The sequence below is a fragment of the Drosophila willistoni genome (genome assembly GCF_018902025.1).
Source record: "Drosophila willistoni isolate 14030-0811.24 chromosome 2L unlocalized genomic scaffold, UCI_dwil_1.1 Seg168, whole genome shotgun sequence".
NCBI lineage: Eukaryota > Metazoa > Arthropoda > Insecta > Diptera > Drosophilidae > Drosophila > Drosophila willistoni.
Genome location: NW_025814047.1, coordinates 16,443,753 through 16,465,597, shown reverse-complemented (window position 1 = coordinate 16,465,597; position 21,845 = coordinate 16,443,753). Strand labels below are relative to the sequence as shown.

Genomic DNA, 21,845 nt, shown 5'->3' with positions numbered 1-21,845 from the left:
GGCATATGCAACAAAGTCAAAGCCTTTGTGTACTGAGATGGTGCGACACAGTTTGTTGTAAGCTATGAGAAAAAGAATTACGGATAAAGGGGATCCCTGCGGTATACCATTTTCAAGCGGTTTACTTTCCGAAAATTGATTGTTTACTTGAATTTTTATGTATCTAATAGATAGATACTATCTGTCAGAAAATTTTTGACGTAGTTTAATATTTTAGGTCCTATTTTCCAATTAATTAACTCATCAATGATTGTATGGATTCCTATTTTGTCATAGGTCTTTTCAAAGTCGAGGCACATGACTGAGAGATGGTTTCTTGTGGATAGGGCGGAAGTAGTCTGGTAGTCTTAGAGGGTTAGACATTCCGACACTGACATGCCCTTTCGAAAGCCTAATTGCCGACTATCGAGAAGCTTACTATTGGTAGCAAGCCACCATAGTCGGTTTGCTAAAATTTTGTACAAAACTTTAGCCATGCAAGGGTTTAATGAAATGGGGCGGTATGAGTTTATTGCAGTTTTTGGAGTATTTGGTTTATGAATAGACACTACTATGCTGTTTTTGGAAGTTTTGTGGGATATGAGAATTAAGAATGTTGTTATACAGTTTTATTACCCGGTCTGAGACCTCGGTGGACAAGTTTTTAGCATAGGGTAAGAGATTCGGTCGAGCCCTGGACTCTTACCTTTAAGGCTATTTAATGATGACCTGAATTCGATGTGTTTAATCTCAGATTCAATGCTGAGCGCTTCTTGGGGTGGTTCGTAGGAGGGGGTAATTGTTTTAGATCGATTTTTGTGATTCCTAAACGAGGTGCTGAATTTGTAGACCAGTGATTTACAAACAACTGTGCTATGTCTGTCTTATTTATGACATTTATTGTTGGCTCATTTGGTGAGGTTATACAGTGAATTCCGTTTCTCAATTTTCTGCCACAGAAAGTGTTGACCAAATTTTTAAAGGGGTTGATTTTGGGTTAATTTCGGAAGTGAATTTTTGTAGTGATTGTTTTAAGAGAGTTTTTTGATTGTTTTAACTCTCTTCTAAAGAGTGCTTTTGAACTCTACTATATTTTCAGTGTTTATATTTTTTCCTAAGTTCGTTCCATGCCTTGTTTTTGCTAATTATACCCTTGCAAAAAGGGTATATTCATTTTGGTCAGAAGTGTGCAACGCATAGATGGAAGCATCTCCGACCATATAAAGTATATATGTATATTCTTGATCAGCATGACGAGACGAGTTCAAATAGCCATGTCCGTCCGTCCGTCCGTCTGGATCAACGCAAACTCCTAGACCGTAAGAGCTACAGAGCTGAAATTTTGCATATAGGCTTGCATATACTGCAGGGGTTGTATATCTCAGATTCAGCCGGATCGGACCACTATATCATATCGCTCCCATACAAACTGCAAATTCACGAACAGTGACTTTTCTCAATAACTTCATTATTTTGAGCTATTGTCGTGAAATTTAATATTGGTGAGTTAATTACACATATAAACGACTATGCCAAATTTTATCAAGATCGGGTGACTATATCATATAGCTCCCATCGGAACGATTAGTGGAAAACAGTGACTTTGATCAATATCTTTCCTATGCTAAGATTGTAGGCCGTTCTTTCGCAAACTTTAGCCTTTTTAGAAAAAACGTTTTTCCATTTTGATGGCTATAGGTCCTTACCTCTTTCCTTAAAGAGTTACCAAAAAAGTAGCAAGGGTATACAAACTTTGACGCGGTCGAAGTTAGCCCCGGCCCTCTGGGTTTTAACTCTTCTAGCTTCTTGCTCCACTGTACTGAGAACATTTTTTTGAATTTTGGACATGTCTGTGGTATGTTTATATTTGAACTTTGTCTAATTATTTTGACTAAATTCGCTATTTCCTTGTTTACCTCATTGCTATTTGGCCTCTTTAAGTGAAAAAGTTCAGTTTGGGTAGCAAACTTTAGCCAATCCGCCATATCAAGTCTAAATTTAGGACGTCTATCTTGGTGTTCATAGCTTGTACTGCCAAAAATAGTTATGTAGATGGGGAAGTGGTCGCTCCCATGGAGGTCTGTGTCTGCTTTCCACTTAAGATGTGGTAGCAGATTCGGGGTCGTCAGAGTGAGATCTACATGTGTCATCGTATGGTGAGTAGAGTAGTGAGTTGGTGTGCCGTCGTTTAGGGTAATGAAGTTTGACTGGGAAATAAATTTGAATACAATATTCCCTTTAACATTGTTTTTTGGTGATCCCCAGCTTTGGTGCCAGCTATTAAAGTCTCCGCATATTATGGTATTAATGCTCGGGCTACCAAACATATTTTCTAAATTATGTTTGTTGAATTGTTTATTTGGTGGGATGTATGTGTTTATAATTTTGACTTTATATTTGGAATGAAGGATTATTTCAACGGCATCGAAATCATTATTTGTCCTGAGCGAGTCATATTGGAGAGATTTGTGGATTAGCATAGCTACTCCTCCATGTGAATTCTTTGATGAGTTTTTGTGGATTATTGTGAAGTTAAGTGGGATAGGGATATTAGGTTGGGAGTGGATGTGGGTTTCTTGAAGGCAGATAATTTTTGGGCTAACTGCTTTTATCGTTATTTGTAGTTGGTCGTAATTATTTACGTAACCATTGCAATTCCATTGAATTATTATTATCATTACTTCTAAATCTAAGTATGTTATTTATAACGATTTTACGAACTTATTAGTTGGTTAGTTTTACTTTTAAGTTGACTTTCTAGTTTGTCAGATTTGTCTTCAGCTTTTAGAGATTTGGTAAGAGGATTAGGTTTTGAGTGACTTCTCAGCTTACGATCTGATTCCGGTATCGATTTTTTTTGGATGGTCATTTCTCAATGTTGGGTCTCCTTCCATGTCTTCTTCGGTGCCTTGTGTTGTTCCGGTAATGGGTGTTGGGTCGCTATCCATTATGTCATCGTATCTTTTGACTTGGCGAGGTTGCGCTTTATTTTGATTCTGTGGTGTTGGGCTGATGCTTGCTGGATGAGATGATTTGTCATTGGAGATGTTAGACTGCATTGATGCAATCTTTGCGTAAGGCGTAGGTTGATGTAGGTGGCGTGTGACATAAATTCGTGTAGCCGTTTTGTGATCGACTCTTTCTATTATTTTGATTGCCAATATTTCTTTTTGTTTTACAAACGCTGGACAAGATCTGTCTAACGGGCTATGGTTGAATTCGTCATTTATATCATGTATGCATTTGATGCAAAATTTAGGCTTGGTACATAATTAACCTTCTTTGTGCATGTCTGTGAAGCAGATTTGGCAATGTTGTTTTTCTTTTAGGGAGTTTTTTGTTGCATGTCCTAATCTAAAGCATTTTTTGCATTTAAGAGGTAGGGGAATGTAAGGTCGAACCTTAACCCTTTCGTATCCAATCATCATTGTAGTTGGAAGTTTTGTCGTCTCAAATGTTAAAATGACAAGTCCGGTTTCAACCAGTTCACCGTTTTTTTTATTTTTTGTACATAGGTTATTTTCTGTGTACTCAGTTCTTCTAATATTTCTTTTTCGTCAACGATCCGCAGGTCATTGGAGTAGATGACGCCTCTTGAAGAGTTCAACGACTTATGTTCGCTTGCGCACACTGGGAAGTCGTGAAACTGTGTTATTTTAATTAGTCGCTGCGCTTGGTTTTTGGTACATGATTCTACTTCTCCGTTGCACGAGTTATCAATGACTTTTTTAATAATGAAGGGTGACACTTTTTCGAAGCTGTTGTTATCTATTCTTCTTATTACAACTAATTTCGCTTCCGTGTCGGTAGATTTGTCCCACGGTGTTGGGATGCTTATGTCGGGCGGTCGCAACATTGTCGTTGTTGTTGGGCTGGCGCCCGCTTAGTTCGACTTCGTGACGAGTTCGTTGATGTTTTGTTTTTGATTGTTTTTTTTGTTTTTTGTGTAATTGTTTTTGCTGAGCGTTTTACTTGTTCAAGTGCACTTGCAAGGTTGTTGCTTTTGTAATTGTTACCACTGGCGGTGACGATTGATAGCACGTCTTTACTCCGTGAAGTTTCGACTGAGACTGATGTCTTCAAATAATTCGTTTTTTGTGTGCGAAAGCAGACAATCATTAATTTTGCTAAGTAGACTCCTTTTCCTTTCTCGGGTTCGAGAATATTTAACAAATAGAAAACAGAAGGTACTTTTTAAGTCTTCTTTTTCCGTTTCTATTCCTGTGACTTCTGGTGTACCTCAAGGTAGTCATCTTGGCCCTCTGCTCTTCACACTATTTATTAACGATCTTCCATCAGTCATTGTTCATTCGCGTCTGCTTATGTATGCTGACGATGTCAAGCTTTGTCTTACTTATAAAGATACAGATTCAATTAGTCGGCTACAAGCTGATCTTAAAAACTTTCAATCCTGGTGCCAGTTTAATCTACTAAATCTTAACACTACCAAATGTAAGGTAATGACTTTTTTTCGTAGCTCTCCTCAACTGGTCACTTATTTTCTAAACAACAGCCCTTTAGAACGTCTAAATAATATGAATGATTTGGGCGTACTTATGGACCATAAGTTAAATTTTAACACCCATATTTCCACTACGGTCGCAAAGGCCATGAGTGTCCTGGGTTTCATTAAAAGATGGTCAAAAGAATTTGATGACCCCTATACAACTAAAGTTCTTTTTACTTCGCTTGTCCGTCCTATTTTAGAGTATGGATCTTGCATTTGGTCACCTCAATATGAGTCGCACCAGATTAGACTAGAATCCGTTCAAAAGCAGTTCTTGCTATTTGCTCTTCGTGGCTTAAGCTGGGATCGCAATGTCAATTTGCCTTCGTATTCTAGTAGACTTCTCTTGATTAACCTTCCGTTCCTAACTAACCGTAGAATTATGCTTGGTGTCATTTTTATGCACAAGCTTCTAATTGGTGATATCGACTCGCCTGAGTTATTAGCTCAGGTGAATCTGTCGGTACCATGTAGACGGAGTAGACATCCTTTAATACCTTTATCCCTTAGTCGTTGTTCTTCTAACTATGCTATGCATGAACCTTTTAGGGTCCTCTGCTCTGATTACAATCTTCTATCCCCTGTAATCGGCTCAGAGTTTTCTATTAATATGCTTAAAACATCTATCCTATCCCATTTAGTTAATAGATAGCTATAGTATAATGTGTTTGTCTGTCTTTTCTATTGTGTATTTGTCCACACGATTCGTGCCGTGCTTTATAAGGCTGCACCCCTCGGTCGGTCGGGTGGAAGGTGGGTAGTTAGTTGCTTGGGCTCGCGCGTAACAGGATTTGTAATGGTGTCGTAGGGGCCACTTGAACGTACTGCGCATAGTATCGTCAACGTCCGCTAAATTCAGATGTAGAACTGTTGCGAAAAAATAAGTCCACAGTGAAGACTTTATGTTTGAATGAATTGAAGAAATAGGTTCTAATTGGGAACTCATTGTTGTCTTCAATTTAGACTTGGAAAAGTCACAAATCGAGCACGAATGTAAGGATAATCCAGACTTGGTCTTCAAAGATGAGAAAGTTTATTAGCATACAGAACCGACCTCCAAACAACTTAGTTATTCCTATAACAATTCAAATCGATAGGTAAATGGACACAAATAAGTTGAATAGGAAGGATAATTGCGCTTGCAAAAACCGAGTTTCCCTCACAGCACCACATGAAGGACGTCAGTGTTGAAGATGATAAAAAACTGATCCGTATGTATAAACACATTCATATCCAAGAATGTAAAATCTAAAATCAAAAAGCTTTCTGCTCTCTGACGTGACGGTCGTGTTTTTGCATAGCTCCTGAGTTTTTATTAATATTTATTGTTTTTTCTCAATTTTTAATTGTGCTTAATTTGTTTACACTTCCGCTGGTGTTGTTCGCTTGACTCCCTTGTGTTTTATTTCCATAATTCGCCAAATTAATCAGTTTAAACAGTTTTTTCTTTTTCGTGATTAGTGTTTGGTGCAATTACATATTTTTTTTTTTTTTTTTTTTTTCTCTTTCGTCATTGCTTCTGCAGTTGCTCCCCTCATCGCCCCCATCATACCATCAGTGCTAGTGGCTTTGTTGTTCTCTCTGCTTTGTGCTTGTGCTTAGCTTCTCTCCCGCGTAATCTCTTTTGTAAGGCCGCCTCTCAAAGCTCGGCTTATAACTGTTCTTGCACTCTCTGTTGTGCTGTGCACTCTAGCTGTCTCTTTGTTTTATTTGTAATTATTGATTATTTATCAATAATTATCTTTGTGCTGTGAATTTAATTTTTCTATAATTTTAGAATTTTGATTTTAACTTGCCTAATATTTCTTGGCTTGTTGATGATAATCTATCTTTCTTAATTCCTTCATCTCAACATGTTTTTCTTGATAGCCTACTTGAATGTCCACTATATCAGTTGAATTCTTTCCTTAACTGTTCTAAAAGAATCCTTGATCTTGTTTTTGTCTCTGATCCCACTGTTAGTGCTGTATCGCAAACACAGCCACTAGTGAAACCTGAAGATCCTTATCATCCTACCATTGAAGTTACTATTTCTTACAATTCCGTTACTAATTTATTTAAAAACATCTCAAATTCTCGTCGTAGATGTTTTCGTAAAACAAATTTCAATCTTCTTAACAGCCTTATTTTCTCTTTTGATTGGTCGTTTCTATTTGAGTGCTGCGATATAGATTGTGCAGTGAAGTTTTTCTATTCTGCTCTTAATTCTCTAATTGATAAATGCGTTCCTTATGTGAATGTCTCTACCGTCTCCAGCTCGCCAGTCTGGTTCACACGTAGGCTCTCTAATCTTCGTAACATTAAATCGAGATATTTTAAAAGATTTAAAAAAACTGGTTCGCGACTTGACTATGCAAATTATTGTATAGCCAAATCTCAATTTTGTCTCTTAAATACTCAATGCTACAACAATTATCTCGTTCGCTGTAAGGCTGAATTTTATAATAACCCCAAAAGATTTTACAACTTTGTCAATTCCAAAAGACGCTCTAATGTCCTACCTTCCACCTTCAGACTTAACGACCAGTCTGCTAATAATGATTTAGATATTGCAGATCTGTTTGCTAAATTTTTTCAGTCGACATATTCTACTACTGTTTCGGATCCCACACCCTATCCCTTTTCAATCCCACATTTAAATTGTATGTTTTTTCCCAGTATTACTGAAGACTGTATTCTCTCTAGCTTGTCATCTATGAAGTCTTCCTTCGTTCCCGGGCCTGATGATATACCTAGTTGCATCCTTAAAATGTGTTCTATTTCCCTATCTAAGCCTTTAGCTCGGTTATTCTTTATATCGAGTGAGACTTGTAGATTTCCTGATATTTGGAAGGAGTCATTTATTATTCCGCTTTTTAAAAAGGGTAGCAAATCGGATGTTTCCAACTACCGTGGCATTGCCAAACTTTCGGCAATACCTAAACTGTTTGAGAAAATTATTACGTCTTCTCTTCAACATCTATCCAGATCCACTATTTCTCCTTGTCAGCATGGTTTCATGAAAGGTCGTTCGTCGCTTACCAACCTTTTAGAATTGACTACCCTTGTACACCATGGCTTCCGTAAAAAGTGTCAAACTGATGTTATTTATACTGACTTCAGTAAGGCTTTTGATACGGTTGATCATTCTTTGCTTCTCGCGAAACTTAACATCATGGGTTTTTCACCAAAATTATTGGGTTGGTTAAAGTCGTATCTTATTGGCAGAACCCAAAAGGTGTCTTTTCGTTCCTCGATATCTAAAACTGTTCGAGTTACGTCAGGTGTACCCCAAGGCAGTCATCTGGGCCCACTATTATTTACATTGTTTATAAATGATTTGCCTTTGGCCTTGGCGCATTCACGCGTGCTCATGTTTGCGGATGACGTCAAGATTTGTTATTCCTATAATGATCCTTCTTTCCAACAGTACTTGCAATCAGATCTCGATGCGTTCTGTGATTGGTGCCACGTTAATAAATTACACCTTAATGCCTCTAAGTGTTCTTTTATGACTTTCAGTCGTTTGTCTCCGCTCCTAGCTCATTACTCTATTAAGTCTGTTCTGTTAGATTGTGTTCCATCATTCAAAGACTTAGGCGTTATGTTTGACCCTAAACTTTCATTTAATGTTCATATTTCTTCAATTGTCAACAGAGCAAGCTGCCTTCTCGGCTTCATTAAACGTTGGGCCAAAGAATTTGATGATCCCTATGTAACAAAGGTTTTATACACTTCGTTAGTTCGCCCTACTCTAGAATATTGCTCGCCAGTGTGGAACCCGCAATATGATGTTCACCAGCGTAGTATTGAATCGGTACAGAAGCAATTCCTAAAGTTTGCGCTACGTGGTCTAAATTGGGACCCGGGTCTTCGCCTACCTTCTTATTCTGATAGACTTCTTCTTATTAATCTTCCTTCACTTTATAACCGTAGGCTTGTTTTTGGCATTCTCTTTCTCCATAAACTAGTCAACGGCGAAGTCATTTCTACCAATTTACTAGATACGCTGTATTTTTGTGTTCCCTCACGTCGGACCAGAAACTTTTTTCCTATTCACCTTAGTAGATGTCTGACTAACTACTCTCTTCACGAACCTCTTCGTGTTCTTTGCCAATCTTTTAACAACCTTTCTCACCTTATCTCTCCTCATCTTTCTGTCACTTCTCTTCGCGCTATACTTTTTAATCATCTACAGCGAAACCAATGAAAATATTCTGGACTTGGATTGGCTGCAACTCATCCCTGGCCACATTGGCTGTGAATCGGGGCATAGCTGGCACCTTGTGCAAATAAAACACCTCCACCGGGCCGGGGATGTTTAGTTGTGTATAAAGCTAAGCTACCTTCTTTATTTAATTACTATCTGTCTTTAGCTTAAGCTTTTTCGTCGACTGCTGTGTTAGTTGACGTAAATAAATAAATAAATAAATAAATAAAATAAATATATTCTTATATATATATAATTTTTTTGCCTTTCTTTCGGCTTTTCAATGGCTTGTTGTCTACCTAATTGCAAACATTCTGATCGTTTTGATGATCAGTATAGAGCAATATCTTGTTGGCTCTGCGATAATCTTATTCACTTAAAATGTGCTGGCCTCAATGGCCGCGACTACGACAAATTTTCTGGTTTGTCTGTGTCTAAGCCTGAGCTTGGCTTAATGCGATGGACTTGCCCATCTTGTGCCAGCCAGCAGCTTGATTTTAGCCGTATGTATAGGGATCTTCGTTTAAGGTTTCTTTCTTTAAACAAACTGGCCAAACAGCTGTCAAACGAGTGTGACTCTAGCGTTCAATTATTGTCGCAATTCAAATTTGTTCCACCTTCTGAGAAATTGCACAAGAAATGTACCCTTGAGTTGCCTCGTAAGCAGTCGCCAGCTCTCTCTATTACTTCCTCTCCGATTTTACTTTCGCCTACACCATCTTCTTTTCAGATTGAAGTACCCATTACAAGCCCTGGTGTACCTCAATCTATCCCTCACGGGAACTCTGATCAATCACAGGATCATGCCGGCTCTCAATCACTTGAGGATCCCAATGCTCCTCCGCCTCCACTAACTGTAGTGCCTCATCGCAAACAATTATTTATTTCTAGGCTTGCTCCAGATACTTCTGAGTCGTCTGTGGCAGCTTACATTGGTAATATTTGCCCTGCTAAGGTTTTAATTCAAAAGTTTAAGTTTTCTAGGCCTCGCGAAATCTCCTCTTTTAAAATTACAGTACCAAATGAGTACTTCTCAGCTATGGTTGACCCTAATTTTTGGCCAGAGGGCCTAGTTGTACACGAGTTTGCGCCCAAAAGTCGCTCTCGTCCGTTGCCTGTCCACCTTCCTACTTTATCTTCTGCTTCAAAAAACTAATAACGTCTAGTCTTTGCATTCATTATCAAAATGTAAGAGGACTTCTTACCAAGCTGTCGAACCTTTTCTGTGATAGCCAAACCTTTTCAGCTGACATATTAGCTTTCTCTGAAACTTGGCTTAACTCCTCTGTTCTAGATAATGAAATTCTTTCTAATAATTTTATTTCTTATAGGCTTGATCGTGTTGGTCGTCGTGGCGTTGGAGTACTCATTGCTGTAAACTCGAATCTGTCTTCAAGTGTGGTGCCGATTGATCTCCCCTTAGGTGTTGAGTTTATTTGCGTCGAAGTTACATGTTCTAACTTTAGCCTATATATCTCTTGTTCTTATATTCCTCCATGCACCATGCTGATGCTTTACGAACTATTTTTGGTCGTCTTAAAGATCGTGATGTTCTTATACTTTTAGGTGATTTCAACTTGCCTAATATTTCTTGGCTTGTTGATGATAATCTATCTTTCTTAATTCCTTCATCTCAACATGTTTTTCTTGATAGCCTACTTGAATGTCCACTATATCAGTTGAATTCTTTCCTTAACTGTTCTAAAAGAATCCTTGATCTTGTTTTTGTCTCTGATCCCACTGTTAGTGCTGTATCGCAAACACAGCCACTAGTGAAACCTGAAGATCCTTATCATCCTAACATTGAAGTTACTATTTCTTACAATTCCGTTACTAATTTATTTAAAAACATCTCAAATTCTCGTCGTAGATGTTTTCGTAAAACAAATTTCAATCTTCTTAACAGCCTTATTTTCTCTTTTGATTGGTCGTTTCTATTTGAGTGCTGCGATATAGATTGTGCAGTGAAGTTTTTCTATTCTGCTCTTAATTCTCTAATTGATAAATGCGTTCCTTATGTGAATGTCTCTACCGTCTCCAGCTCGCCAGTCTGGTTCACACGTAGGCTCTCTAATCTTCGTAACATTAAATCGAGATATTTTAAAAGATTTAAAAAAACTGGTTCGCGACTTGACTATGCAAATTATTGTATAGCCAAATCTCAATTTTGTCTCTTAAATACTCAATGCTACAACAATTATCTCGTTCGCTGTAAGGCTGAATTTTATAATAACCCCAAAAGATTTTACAACTTTGTCAATTCCAAAAGACGCTCTAATGTCCTACCTTCCACCTTCAGACTTAACGACCAGTCTGCTAATAATGATTTAGATATTGCAGATCTGTTTGCTAAATTTTTTCAGTCGACATATTCTACTACTGTTTCGGATCCCACACCCTATCCCTTTTCAATCCCACATTTAAATTGTATGTTTTTTCCCAGTATTACTGAAGACTGTATTCTCTCTAGCTTGTCATCTATGAAGTCTTCCTTCGTTCCCGGGCCTGATGATATACCTAGTTGCATCCTTAAAATGTGTTCTATTTCCCTATCTAAGCCTTTAGCTCGGTTATTCTTTATATCGAGTGAGACTTGTAGATTTCCTGATATTTGGAAGGAGTCATTTATTATTCCGCTTTTTAAAAAGGGTAGCAAATCGGATGTTTCCAACTACCGTGGCATTGCCAAACTTTCGGCAATACCTAAACTGTTTGAGAAAATTATTACGTCTTCTCTTCAACATCTATCCAGATCCACTATTTCTCCTTGTCAGCATGGTTTCATGAAAGGTCGTTCGTCGCTTACCAACCTTTTAGAATTGACTACCCTTGTACACCATGGCTTCCGTAAAAAGTGTCAAACTGATGTTATTTATACTGACTTCAGTAAGGCTTTTGATACGGTTGATCATTCTTTGCTTCTCGCGAATCTTAACATCATGGGTTTTTCACCAAAATTATTGGGTTGGTTAAAGTCGTATCTTATTGGTAGAACCCAAAAGGTGTCTTTTCGTTCCTCGATATCTAAAACTGTTCGAGTTACGTCAGGTGTACCCCAAGGCAGTCATCTGGGCCCACTATTATTTACATTGTTTATAAATGATTTGCCTTTGGCCTTGGCGCATTCACGCGTGCTCATGTTTGCGGATGACGTCAAGATTTGTTATTCCTATAATGATCCTTCTTTCCAACAGTACTTGCAATCAGATCTCGATGCGTTCTGTGATTGGTGCCACGTTAATAAATTACACCTTAATGCCTCTAAGTGTTCTTTTATGACTTTCAGTCGTTTGTCTCCGCTCCTAGCTCATTACTCTATTAAGTCTGTTCTGTTAGATTGTGTTCCATCAATCAAAGACTTAGGCGTTATGTTTGACCCAAAACTTTCATTTGATGTTCATATTTCTTCAATTGTCAACAGAGCAAGCTGCCTTCTCGGCTTCATTAAACGTTGGGCCAAAGAATTTGATGATCCCTATGTAACAAAGGTTTTATACACTTCGTTAGTTCGCCCTACTCTAGAATATTGCTCGCCAGTGTGGAACCCGCAATATGATGTTCACCAGCGTAGTATTGAATCGGTACAGAAGCAATTCCTTAAGTTTGCGCTACGCGGTCTAAATTGGGACCCGGGTCTTCGCCTACCTTCTTATTCTGATAGACTTCTTCTTATTAATCTTCCTTCACTTTATAACCGTAGGCTTGTTTTTGGCATTCTCTTTCTCCATAAACTAGTCAACGGCGAAGTCATTTCTACCAATTTACTAGATACGCTGTATTTTTGTGTACCCTCACGTCGGACCAGAAACTTTTTTCCTATTCACCTTAGTAGATGTCTGACTAACTACTCTCTTCACGAACCTCTTCGTGTTCTTTGCCAATCTTTTAACAACCTTTCTCACCTTATCTCTCCTCATCTTTCTGTCACTTCTCTTCGCGCTATACTTTTTAATCATCTACAGCGAAACCAATGAAAATATTCTGGACTTGGATTGGCTGCAACTCATCCCTGGCCACATTGGCTGTGAATCGGGGCATAGCTGGCACCTTGTGCAAATAAAACACCTCCACCGGGCCGGGGATGTTTAGTTGTGTATAAAGCTAAGCTACCTTCTTCATTTAATTACTATCTGTCTTTAGCTTAAGCTTTTTCGTCGACTGCTGTGTTAACGTGTTGACGTAAATAAATAAATAAATAAATAAATAAATAAAATGTAGACTCCTGTACTGCGAACAAAGTGGTTTTCTCTCGTGACATATTGTAGCATGTTCTAGAATAACAACATTACAATGTATACAAATATATTGTACCAATTAATTAAAATATTTATGTGCGCAACATTCAAGTGCGTTTGCCTCTCAAGCAACATGACCACCCTTGAGTGCATGGTGCTGGACAATTGCTGTGTCGGCAAATATAACACGCGCGGCCACTCTGGCCCAATATGCAATATGATACATCCTCACTCTCTCGCTGCGGCGGCATATACACATGCATACTTTTATGTAAACATTTATACATTTATACATACATATGTTTATACATAAGCATACCGCTCCTCTGCCTGCATTGCCAGCAGCGCAGCTACGCGGTTTTAGCTATGGAGAACAATTGTAATAGAATTAAAATTTAATCAATAAACTGAGCTCAACCACAAAGGAACTATTTTGTGTCTAAACATTTTGAACCTAAATTTCTACTATTGGACGTTTCTATTACAATATGTATGAACTATCGCGATAGTTCCTTTTAATTTTACATGTTAAGGTTTTTCACTATATTTTGGCAGAGTAAATGGATGTATGAAGAAAAACAAAACGAAAGTACAGTGTTGGAAGAAATAATAGAAACGACAACCTTTTTTGAAATCTTTTTTTTTTCAACATTGGACACATTATCCGAGGTGGACATCGGTGTTTAACAATGTTGGATAGTAGTTCTATTATTTCAATTCATTTCGACACCTATTTTCGCGAAACTTTTTCATCTACATGCTTAATAGTAAAAAAATCACGTTATTCGGTTGAAAACAAAAATGGAAACGCTCCGTATATTTTCAGTCAAAAACATTTTACGTCTCATAGATGTCAATTTTTATACCATTGCAGAGGGTATTATAAAATTGGTCAGATGTTTGTAACGCACAGAAGGAGACGTTTCCGACCCCATAAAGTATATATATTCTTGATCAGCATGAGAAGCTGAGTTGATATAGCCATGTCAGTCTGTCCGTCCGCCTGTGCGAATGCGTTTTACTCAGCCGTCTTAAGAGCTATCGGGCTAAAATTTTTTTTCGGTGTTTTTTATTACCCGGGAAAAATAAAGTATGAAAACCATCAGGATCGGACCACTATATCATATAGCTCACAAAGAACTAGAAGAAACATTTTCATAAAAATCGGAGTATGCTATGAAATTTACATATGTGATTGTAAAATAGAGAGTAAAATTGTTTTGTTTGTATATTGATGAATTGAGTTGCAGAAAACAAATTTTGAACATGTAAAATTATTATTACTAAGGACTGCAAGGGTATATAAACTTCGGCATAGCCGATGTTAGCTTCTTTGATATTTAGATTTAATATAATATAATATATTAAAGGTTTCGAAAGTCCATTCAATTTTATAACATTATATGCTGCATGGGTCGCCAAAATAATGAATTTGCCTAAGAGTAAAAGGGCTTTCCGCTATTTATCGTGAATATAAGCAAGAAAATCGAGGTCGGAAACGCGTCACAACGTCAAAATTCGAACGGATCATCATGCCGGAAGCGAATAAAAACCCATTTCTTTCATCAAAAAAGCTCAAAAATAAGTTAGATGCATCAATAACCAGTAGAACTAACAGTGAAAGATTGAAGTCAAAGCGGTTAAAGGCATAAAGTGCTCGAAACGAACCGTGCTTGAGCAAGAAAAATATACAACATAGATTAGATTTTGACACCCAATATGTGCTTCGGTCCTATTTAAAAAAAGTGCAGTGGGCGGATGAAACAAATGTAAAAAAACAAACAACAAAAAAACAAATGTTTGTAAGACAGGAAAAAAGTAGTGCTTATGATCCAAAACACACTTTAAAGATAGTTAGGCACTAAGGTGGAAACATGTTTCTTTCTCAATTGTCGGTCCGTTATTTTTGATAAAAGATAAAATTAGCGCCATCAACAATGTAAATATCCTTGCCTTTAAAGTGATAATATCAGCAGACAAACAAACCGTTCAAGGAAAATAAAGTTAACGTTTTGGATCCGCCATGTTTTAGTCCCCGGACTAAAACTTAATAGAACAGCTTCAGGGAACATTTAAAAAAAACACTGCTGGATATAAAGCGTAAATAAGTAAGTATATAGGGTAAAGATCTAGGTTAAATGGTTTTCTATAAAACCAGCGATTTGGCCAAGTTATTTGATTCCATTAGATGTCGTTGCCGCGAAGTCTAGAAAAATAAAGTTGGAACAACTAAATATTAATTCAAATATTATGAATTATGAATTAAAATTATGTGCCTCGAACAACAACTTCATATTTTTTACTTTAAAGATTATCGTTTCTATTTTATATTCCAAAGGAATAAAAATAAATAAATAATATTAAATTTACTTTAAAATATCAAAGAAGCTAACTTCGGCTATGCCGAAGTTTATATACCCTTGCAGTCCTTAGCAATAATATTTTTACCTTTTGAAATTTCAAAGACAAAATTAAGATTTCGGTACACAAACATTTTCCTAGTCAAGTTGCGAACCAGTTTTTTAAACCTTTTAAAATATCTCGATTAAATGTGACGGAGATTAGACAGTCTATGGGTGAACCATACCAACGCACCGAAATCGTAATTTCTAATCGAAATTAGAGAATTAAGAGCAGAGTAGAAAAAATTCACTGCACAATCTATATTACAGCACTCAAATAGAAATGACCAATGATCAAACGACGAAATAAGGTTGTTAAGAAGATTAAAATTTGCTTTACAAATACATCTACGACGAGAAACTGAGATGTTATTCATCATCATGGTGCATGTAGGTGATAATATTAAAAGCCGAAGGAATATAAGAACAAGAAATATATAAGCAGGCACAACATCTGAACATAGATTGGGATTAACAGCAGAACGACCAAGCCAAGCCTATAAGAAATGAAGTTGTTAGAAAAAATTTCGTGATCCAAACGCAAACTTGGGTACAGCTAAGCCATCTGGCCAAAAATTGGGGTCTACCATAGCTAAGAAATACTCATTTGGTGCAGTTCTTTTTAAAGCAGGATATTTCGCGAGGCCTAGAGTACCTAAACCTTTGAATTGAGACTTTAGCAGGGCATTTATTATCAATGTAAGCTGCCACACGCGTCTCAGAACGACGCCTCTGGAGCAAGCCTAGAGATAAATAATTGTTTGCGATGAGGCACTACAGTTAGAGGCGGAGGATCATTGGAATCCACGAGTGATTGGAAAACCAGTATTATCCAGTATAATCAAATACCGTTCCCGTGAGGCACTGAGGTACAGCGGGGCTTGTACAGAGTACTTCAATCTGAAAAGAACAGCATAAAGAGGAACTACCATCTTGGTGTAGGCGAAATAAAATGGGAGAGGATAAAATAGAGAGGGCTGGCGATTGTACATGGGGCAACTCAATTGCACACTTCTTAACAACATATCAGAAGATGGAACGAACTTTAATTGCGATAATAAATGTTTGCTATAGTCACGCTCTTTATACAGCTTTGGCCAGTTTGTTTAAAGAAAGAAACTTTAAACGAAGATCCCTGTACATACGGCTAAAATGTAATTGATGGCTGGCATAAGATGTCCAGCGCATTAAGCCAAGCTCAGGCTTAGACACAGACAAATCAGAAAATTTGTCATAGTCACGGCCGTTAAGGACAGCACATTTTAAGTGAATTAGATAATCGCAGAGCTAACAAAATATTTATCTATACTGATCATGAAAACGATCAGCATGCTTGCAAGTAGGTAGACAACAAGCCATTGAAAAACAAAGAGAAACACAAAGCACAAATATATACAGGCGCTATCAAAACCGTCACGTCAGAGAGCAGAAGCTTATGAAAAGCTTATACGAACCTACTTGCTAAATTTCAACCCTGTAGCCTTAACGGTCTAGGAGGATTTCGCTTTGATCCAGACGGGCGGACGCACTGACGGACAACAATACAGAAATTATCATTAATACATATACTTCGTATGGTCGGAGATGGTTCTTTCTATGCGACGCACGTTTCTGACCAAAATTAGTGTACACATTTTTCAAAGTTATATTGCGTTTTTCAGAACGCCTTCAAATTTAAAACAATTTTTTGATGTATGAATAAATTTTTTCTATCCAATCTTCGATCATTAAGGGGTCGATATTTCAACAACACATGTAACCTACATGCATCTATTTATTAGTTTGTTTGCATCAATAATACCAAATTAACAAACAAAATAAAAATGCAACATTATCCAATAGGGTAGAGACAAAAGTAAAGACCAAGAGCGAAGCACGAATTAGTAAGATAAATATCTTTGGGTTCGTTAGGTTCAGCCGGTGGACATCAATTCGAAATCCCACACAGATCCATTGTGGTTCGTAGTTTTGCTGAATTTTGCAGAATAGGATATTCGTGTGTCTGGCGAAAACCAAGAGTTAGTATATAGTTCGTTTGGTCGACCCTGAAGCTCCATAGATGGGCTTCCAGGTTTCCGCATAGTTCTAGCTAATGACATATGACCGTATCCCTATACTTTAATTAAGTTAATGGCAGCAAGACGCTGTGCTGTCTTGCTCGCTAAAAGTTTGGCATGGTGTCAGAGAAATGCCATCTATTTTGGGCGTTTTCAAGTGTGGAACCTTGTATCTCTTAGTGCAGTGAATTTCTTCCGTCTTGTTCACGATTCACTCCGTCTTCACGGGCCCACTTTAGCATAACACCAAGAGTAATTCATTTGACAACTAGGTGTTGAACGACATCGCCCCGTTAGGATAATGGTTATTTCATCCGCATAGGCAGTAATCCTGGAGGAAGTCCTCTCGTTTTTGCTGAGCTGGTCACTTACCATATTAGAGGGGATAAAACTCCATGTGCTTCCTTTGTAGGTGTTCATTCAGCTTGCACTTTCCTGCATTTCACACGAGGCTTGAAGGAATTGATAGTCTGCTCCCCGTAGAAAAGTTGTTCCAGCAGTTCCTTCTGCTGTTTGATGTCTACTCTCCGTTCTTCCAAAGTCTGACCGCTTCTGAGACGTTTTCCAGTCTCTCCGTATTGCTGAGTGCATCTCCCTCTAAAATTGACGAAAAATACGCTTGTGTTCCTCCTATACAAATTCATAGTCAGCTTGTTTGGCTAACATAAACATTTCTTGGAGTTGTTTCCGCGTTCTTCGAAGTTTCATATAAGCCAGCCTACTTGCTCCGCATCTTGTGTTTCGTTGTCCTGCATGCCATGTGATAGCCTGTGTTTGACAACGGTCCCAGTTCGGAATTTGAGAAGGATGGTCTGCTTAGGACTTTACTTGTATTTAGATAATCACATTAGATAAGGTAGGGCCACTACCTTACTGTAGTGTTATTTAAAAGGATAAAATCTGCGGGCCCCAGATATAGTGCTTTACGTACCCAGGCGGCCCTTCTAGTTCTACTTACTATGGTAGAGATGGAAGTTTGAGGACTAAGGTCAGAACTACAGCGACATCTGCGACATCCTCTTCCAATGGTCTTTGCCTCCGTACAAAACAAGAGTAATTGGGCCGCCTCTGTTATAGTATCGAGACCAAGGTTCTGCTTCCCCTCACCGGACTACAGGGTGTGTCGCTTCTTAAGACGTAGGTGCGTGCTCCGTCCGCCCCAAGGGTTCTTAACAGATCTAGGGTACCGGACTTCTTTGGTAATCTTTCTGATCTGAAGGATAACCAGCTGCCCTCCGTCGCTACTCGTAGCTGCACCTTTCAGCCAATTTGTAGGCCAACCTAGTAGGCAGCGCTTGAGCAGATTTTCTATCTAATTTTCTATTGACTGTAACTTGTGTTCTATTTGTCCGATCAGAAAGCCATCCATATCTATCAAAATTTTGGGTTGTGAAAATCATAGCGGTACTCAAACTGCTTCACCAACTTTTCGTGTGTAATGATATAGTGGTCCGATCAGAGAGACTTTCATACTTGATCTGACCCAGGTAATAAAAAGCAGAGAAAAAAATTCAGCCCGAAAGCTTTTAAGATGGCTGAGTAAAATTATAGCCAGACTAAAAACATTATAATCACTTCTAAACTCACTATGAACTTTATTATAATGTTTTGTACTTGAATGTTATTTTCATTTTAATTACCCATTGTTGTGTCCGATTTGTACGGAAAAGTAGCCATTTCTATGGATATTGCCGAAAGTTCGATTGTAGAATTATTGTAAAAATATGAAAAAAGCTAACTTCGGTTATGCCGATGGTTATATACCCTTGCAAAAAATTATATATCCTTGGCAAAAATATTTAAACTATTACAATTGTTACTACAATGTTTTTTTCTTCTCCAATAGAGTTAATGTAGAGTTGCGTCTATTTGTGATCTGCTGCTCTGTTCATTTCGACAAAGCTGAATTTTATTTTAATTTTTAGCACCAATTGTGGTGTCCGATTTGTCCCCTCAAGTAGACATTCCTATGGATATCCCCGAAAGTTCCAAATGTATTTAGGGCCCCGTGATCAAGCTGACGCTTCGGGACCGAAGCCTTTCGTTGGGATACTATTAAAGAAACATATATTTCTAGGCTGGATTCTGTTGTGACTATAAGTCGGGTAGATTTTTGGACGAAGTAATAATATTGACGGAATATACTCTTAAAAAAAAACAAAAACAGAAAAAATAAAAAAAAAAAACACCAAACACTAAAACACAAAAAAAAAAACGAATTGATTTGGCAAATTGTGTAAATAAAACACAAGGGTGTCAAGAAAAACACACCGGCGAAAGCGTAAGCGAACTAAGTACAATTCATAATTACTACGCTCATAGTACAATAAATAATTAAGAGAAACAATAACTATTGATAAACAATTAGGTACTATCAAAAACACTACCGTCACGTCAGAGAGCAGAAGCTTATGAAATGCTTATACCAACTTACTTGCTAAATTTCAAGCCTGTAGCTTTAACGGTCTAGGAGGAGTTCGCCTTCACGGACGAACGAACAGACGGACATGACTATTTTCACTCGTCTTGTCGTGCTGATCAAGAATATATATACTTCATATAGTCGGATATGCTTCATTCATTCATTAATGCACCCATTTTGCAAAGATACTTATATTGCGTTTTTCAGAACGGCTTCAAGTTTAAAACAATTTTTTGATGTATGAATAAACTTTTTCATTTCAGACAGAAACATATATTGATGGCAAACTAGACAAAGCTGACAGTTTTGTACAAAACAGCAATAAGACCTTTAAAAAGTGGTACACTAAAATGATTGGCGATGATAATGGACCCAGAATAACATCGTTACACATTTTCCTGTGTGGTTTTATTGGTGGAGTGGCATTGGGGATAGCTACTAGCTAATTTCAACAATAATATATCTCTTTCAAAAATATTTTCTATCCAATCTTCGATCATAAAGGTCGATATTTCAATAAGACATGTAAACTACAGTATCTATTTATTTATTTGTTTACATCAATAATAACAAAAAAACAAAAAAAAAAGATCTTTTTAAGCTACATTAAACTTACATAATTATAAGTTTGAATCAAAAAACAAAAAATAAAGCTTAACTAAACGTCCTTGACGAAGTGAAAGTGTTTAACTCATGACAACCCAATTCTATTTATTAGCTGCGGGCCAACATGGGCGACTCGTCGACTTTTTTAAATCTTGCTATAGAGGTAAAAGTAACGACCAAGAGAGAAGCACGAATTAGTAAGATAAATATCTTTAGGTTCTTTAGGTTCAGCCGGTGGACATCAATTCGAAATCCCACACAGACCCATTGTGGTTCGTAGTTTTGGCGGATGTGGATAATACCAATGGCGACTTACATCTGTTAGGATATTCGTGTGTCTGGCGAAAACCAAGAGTTGGTATATAGTTCGTTTGCTCGACCCTGAAGCGAGTTCCATAGATGAGCCAAAGCTACGCTTGCCATTGGTTGCCTTACATTTTCTTCGGTTGGTGCAATCAATAAGGTTTAGTTTGTAAGCATGAGATGCGTGCAGCTCAGACATAGCATCGGCGCTGTCAATCTGTCGTCTTGCATGCTGTATCCTGTTCCAATGCTCGTTCACCGTATTGCTAGCTGCAAGTTTTAGTTTTCTTAATAGCGATACAAAACGAAAACCTCCAGTTGAAATATGCTCGTTATTGGGTTTCCTCCATTCTAACATGTGATCTGTGGCTACGCGCATAGTTCTAGCTAATGACATATGACCGTATCCCTATACTTTAATTAAGTTAATGGCAGCAAGACGCTGTGCTGTCTTGCTCGCTAAAAGTTTGGCATGGTGTCAGAGAAATGCCATCTATTTTGGGCGCTTTCAAGTGTGGAACCTTGTATCTCTTAGTGCAGTGAATTTCTTCCGTCTTGTTCACGATTCACTCCGTCTTCACGGGCCCACTTTAGCATAACACCAAGAGTAATTCATTTGACAACTAGGTGTTGAAAGACATCGCCCCGTTAGGATAATGGTTATTTCATCCGCATAGGCAGTAATCCTGGAGGAAGTCCTCTCGTTTTTGCTGAGCTGGTCACTTACCATATTAGAGGGGATAAAACTCCATGTGCTTCCTTTGTAGGTGTTCATTCAGCTTGCACTTTCCTGCATTTCACACGAGACTTGAAGGAATTGATAGTCTGCTCCCCGTAGAAAAGTTGTTCCAGCAGTTCCTTCTGCTGTTTGATGTCTACTCTCCGTTCTTCCAAAGTCTGACCGCTTCTGAGACGTTTTCCAGTCTCTCCGTATTGCTGAGTGCATCTCTCTCTAAAATTGACGAAAAATACGCTTGTGTTCCTCCTATACAAATTCATAGTCAGCTTGTTTGGCTAACATAAACATTTCTTGGAGTTGTTTCCGCGTTCTTCGAAGTTTCATATAAGCCAGCCTACTTGCTCCGCATCTTGTGTTTCGTTGTCCTGCATGCCATGTGATAGCCTGTGTTTGACAACGGTCCCAG

General features: G+C 37.9%; 1 protein-coding gene across 1 annotated transcript in view; it reads left to right on the top strand.

The window, feature by feature from the left end:
* The window catches only part of LOC6653174 (FUN14 domain-containing protein 1), a 39,590-nt gene extending 19,123 nt beyond the window's left edge, over positions 1 to 20,467 (top strand). The window contains exon 3 of the mRNA XM_002075541.4: positions 20,055 to 20,467. Within this exon, the coding sequence (XP_002075577.1) occupies positions 20,055 to 20,237 (183 nt within the window). The 3' untranslated portion in view covers positions 20,238 to 20,467. The remainder of the gene's footprint in view (positions 1 to 20,054) is intronic.
* Positions 20,468 to 21,845: the final 1,378 nt, after the last annotated feature.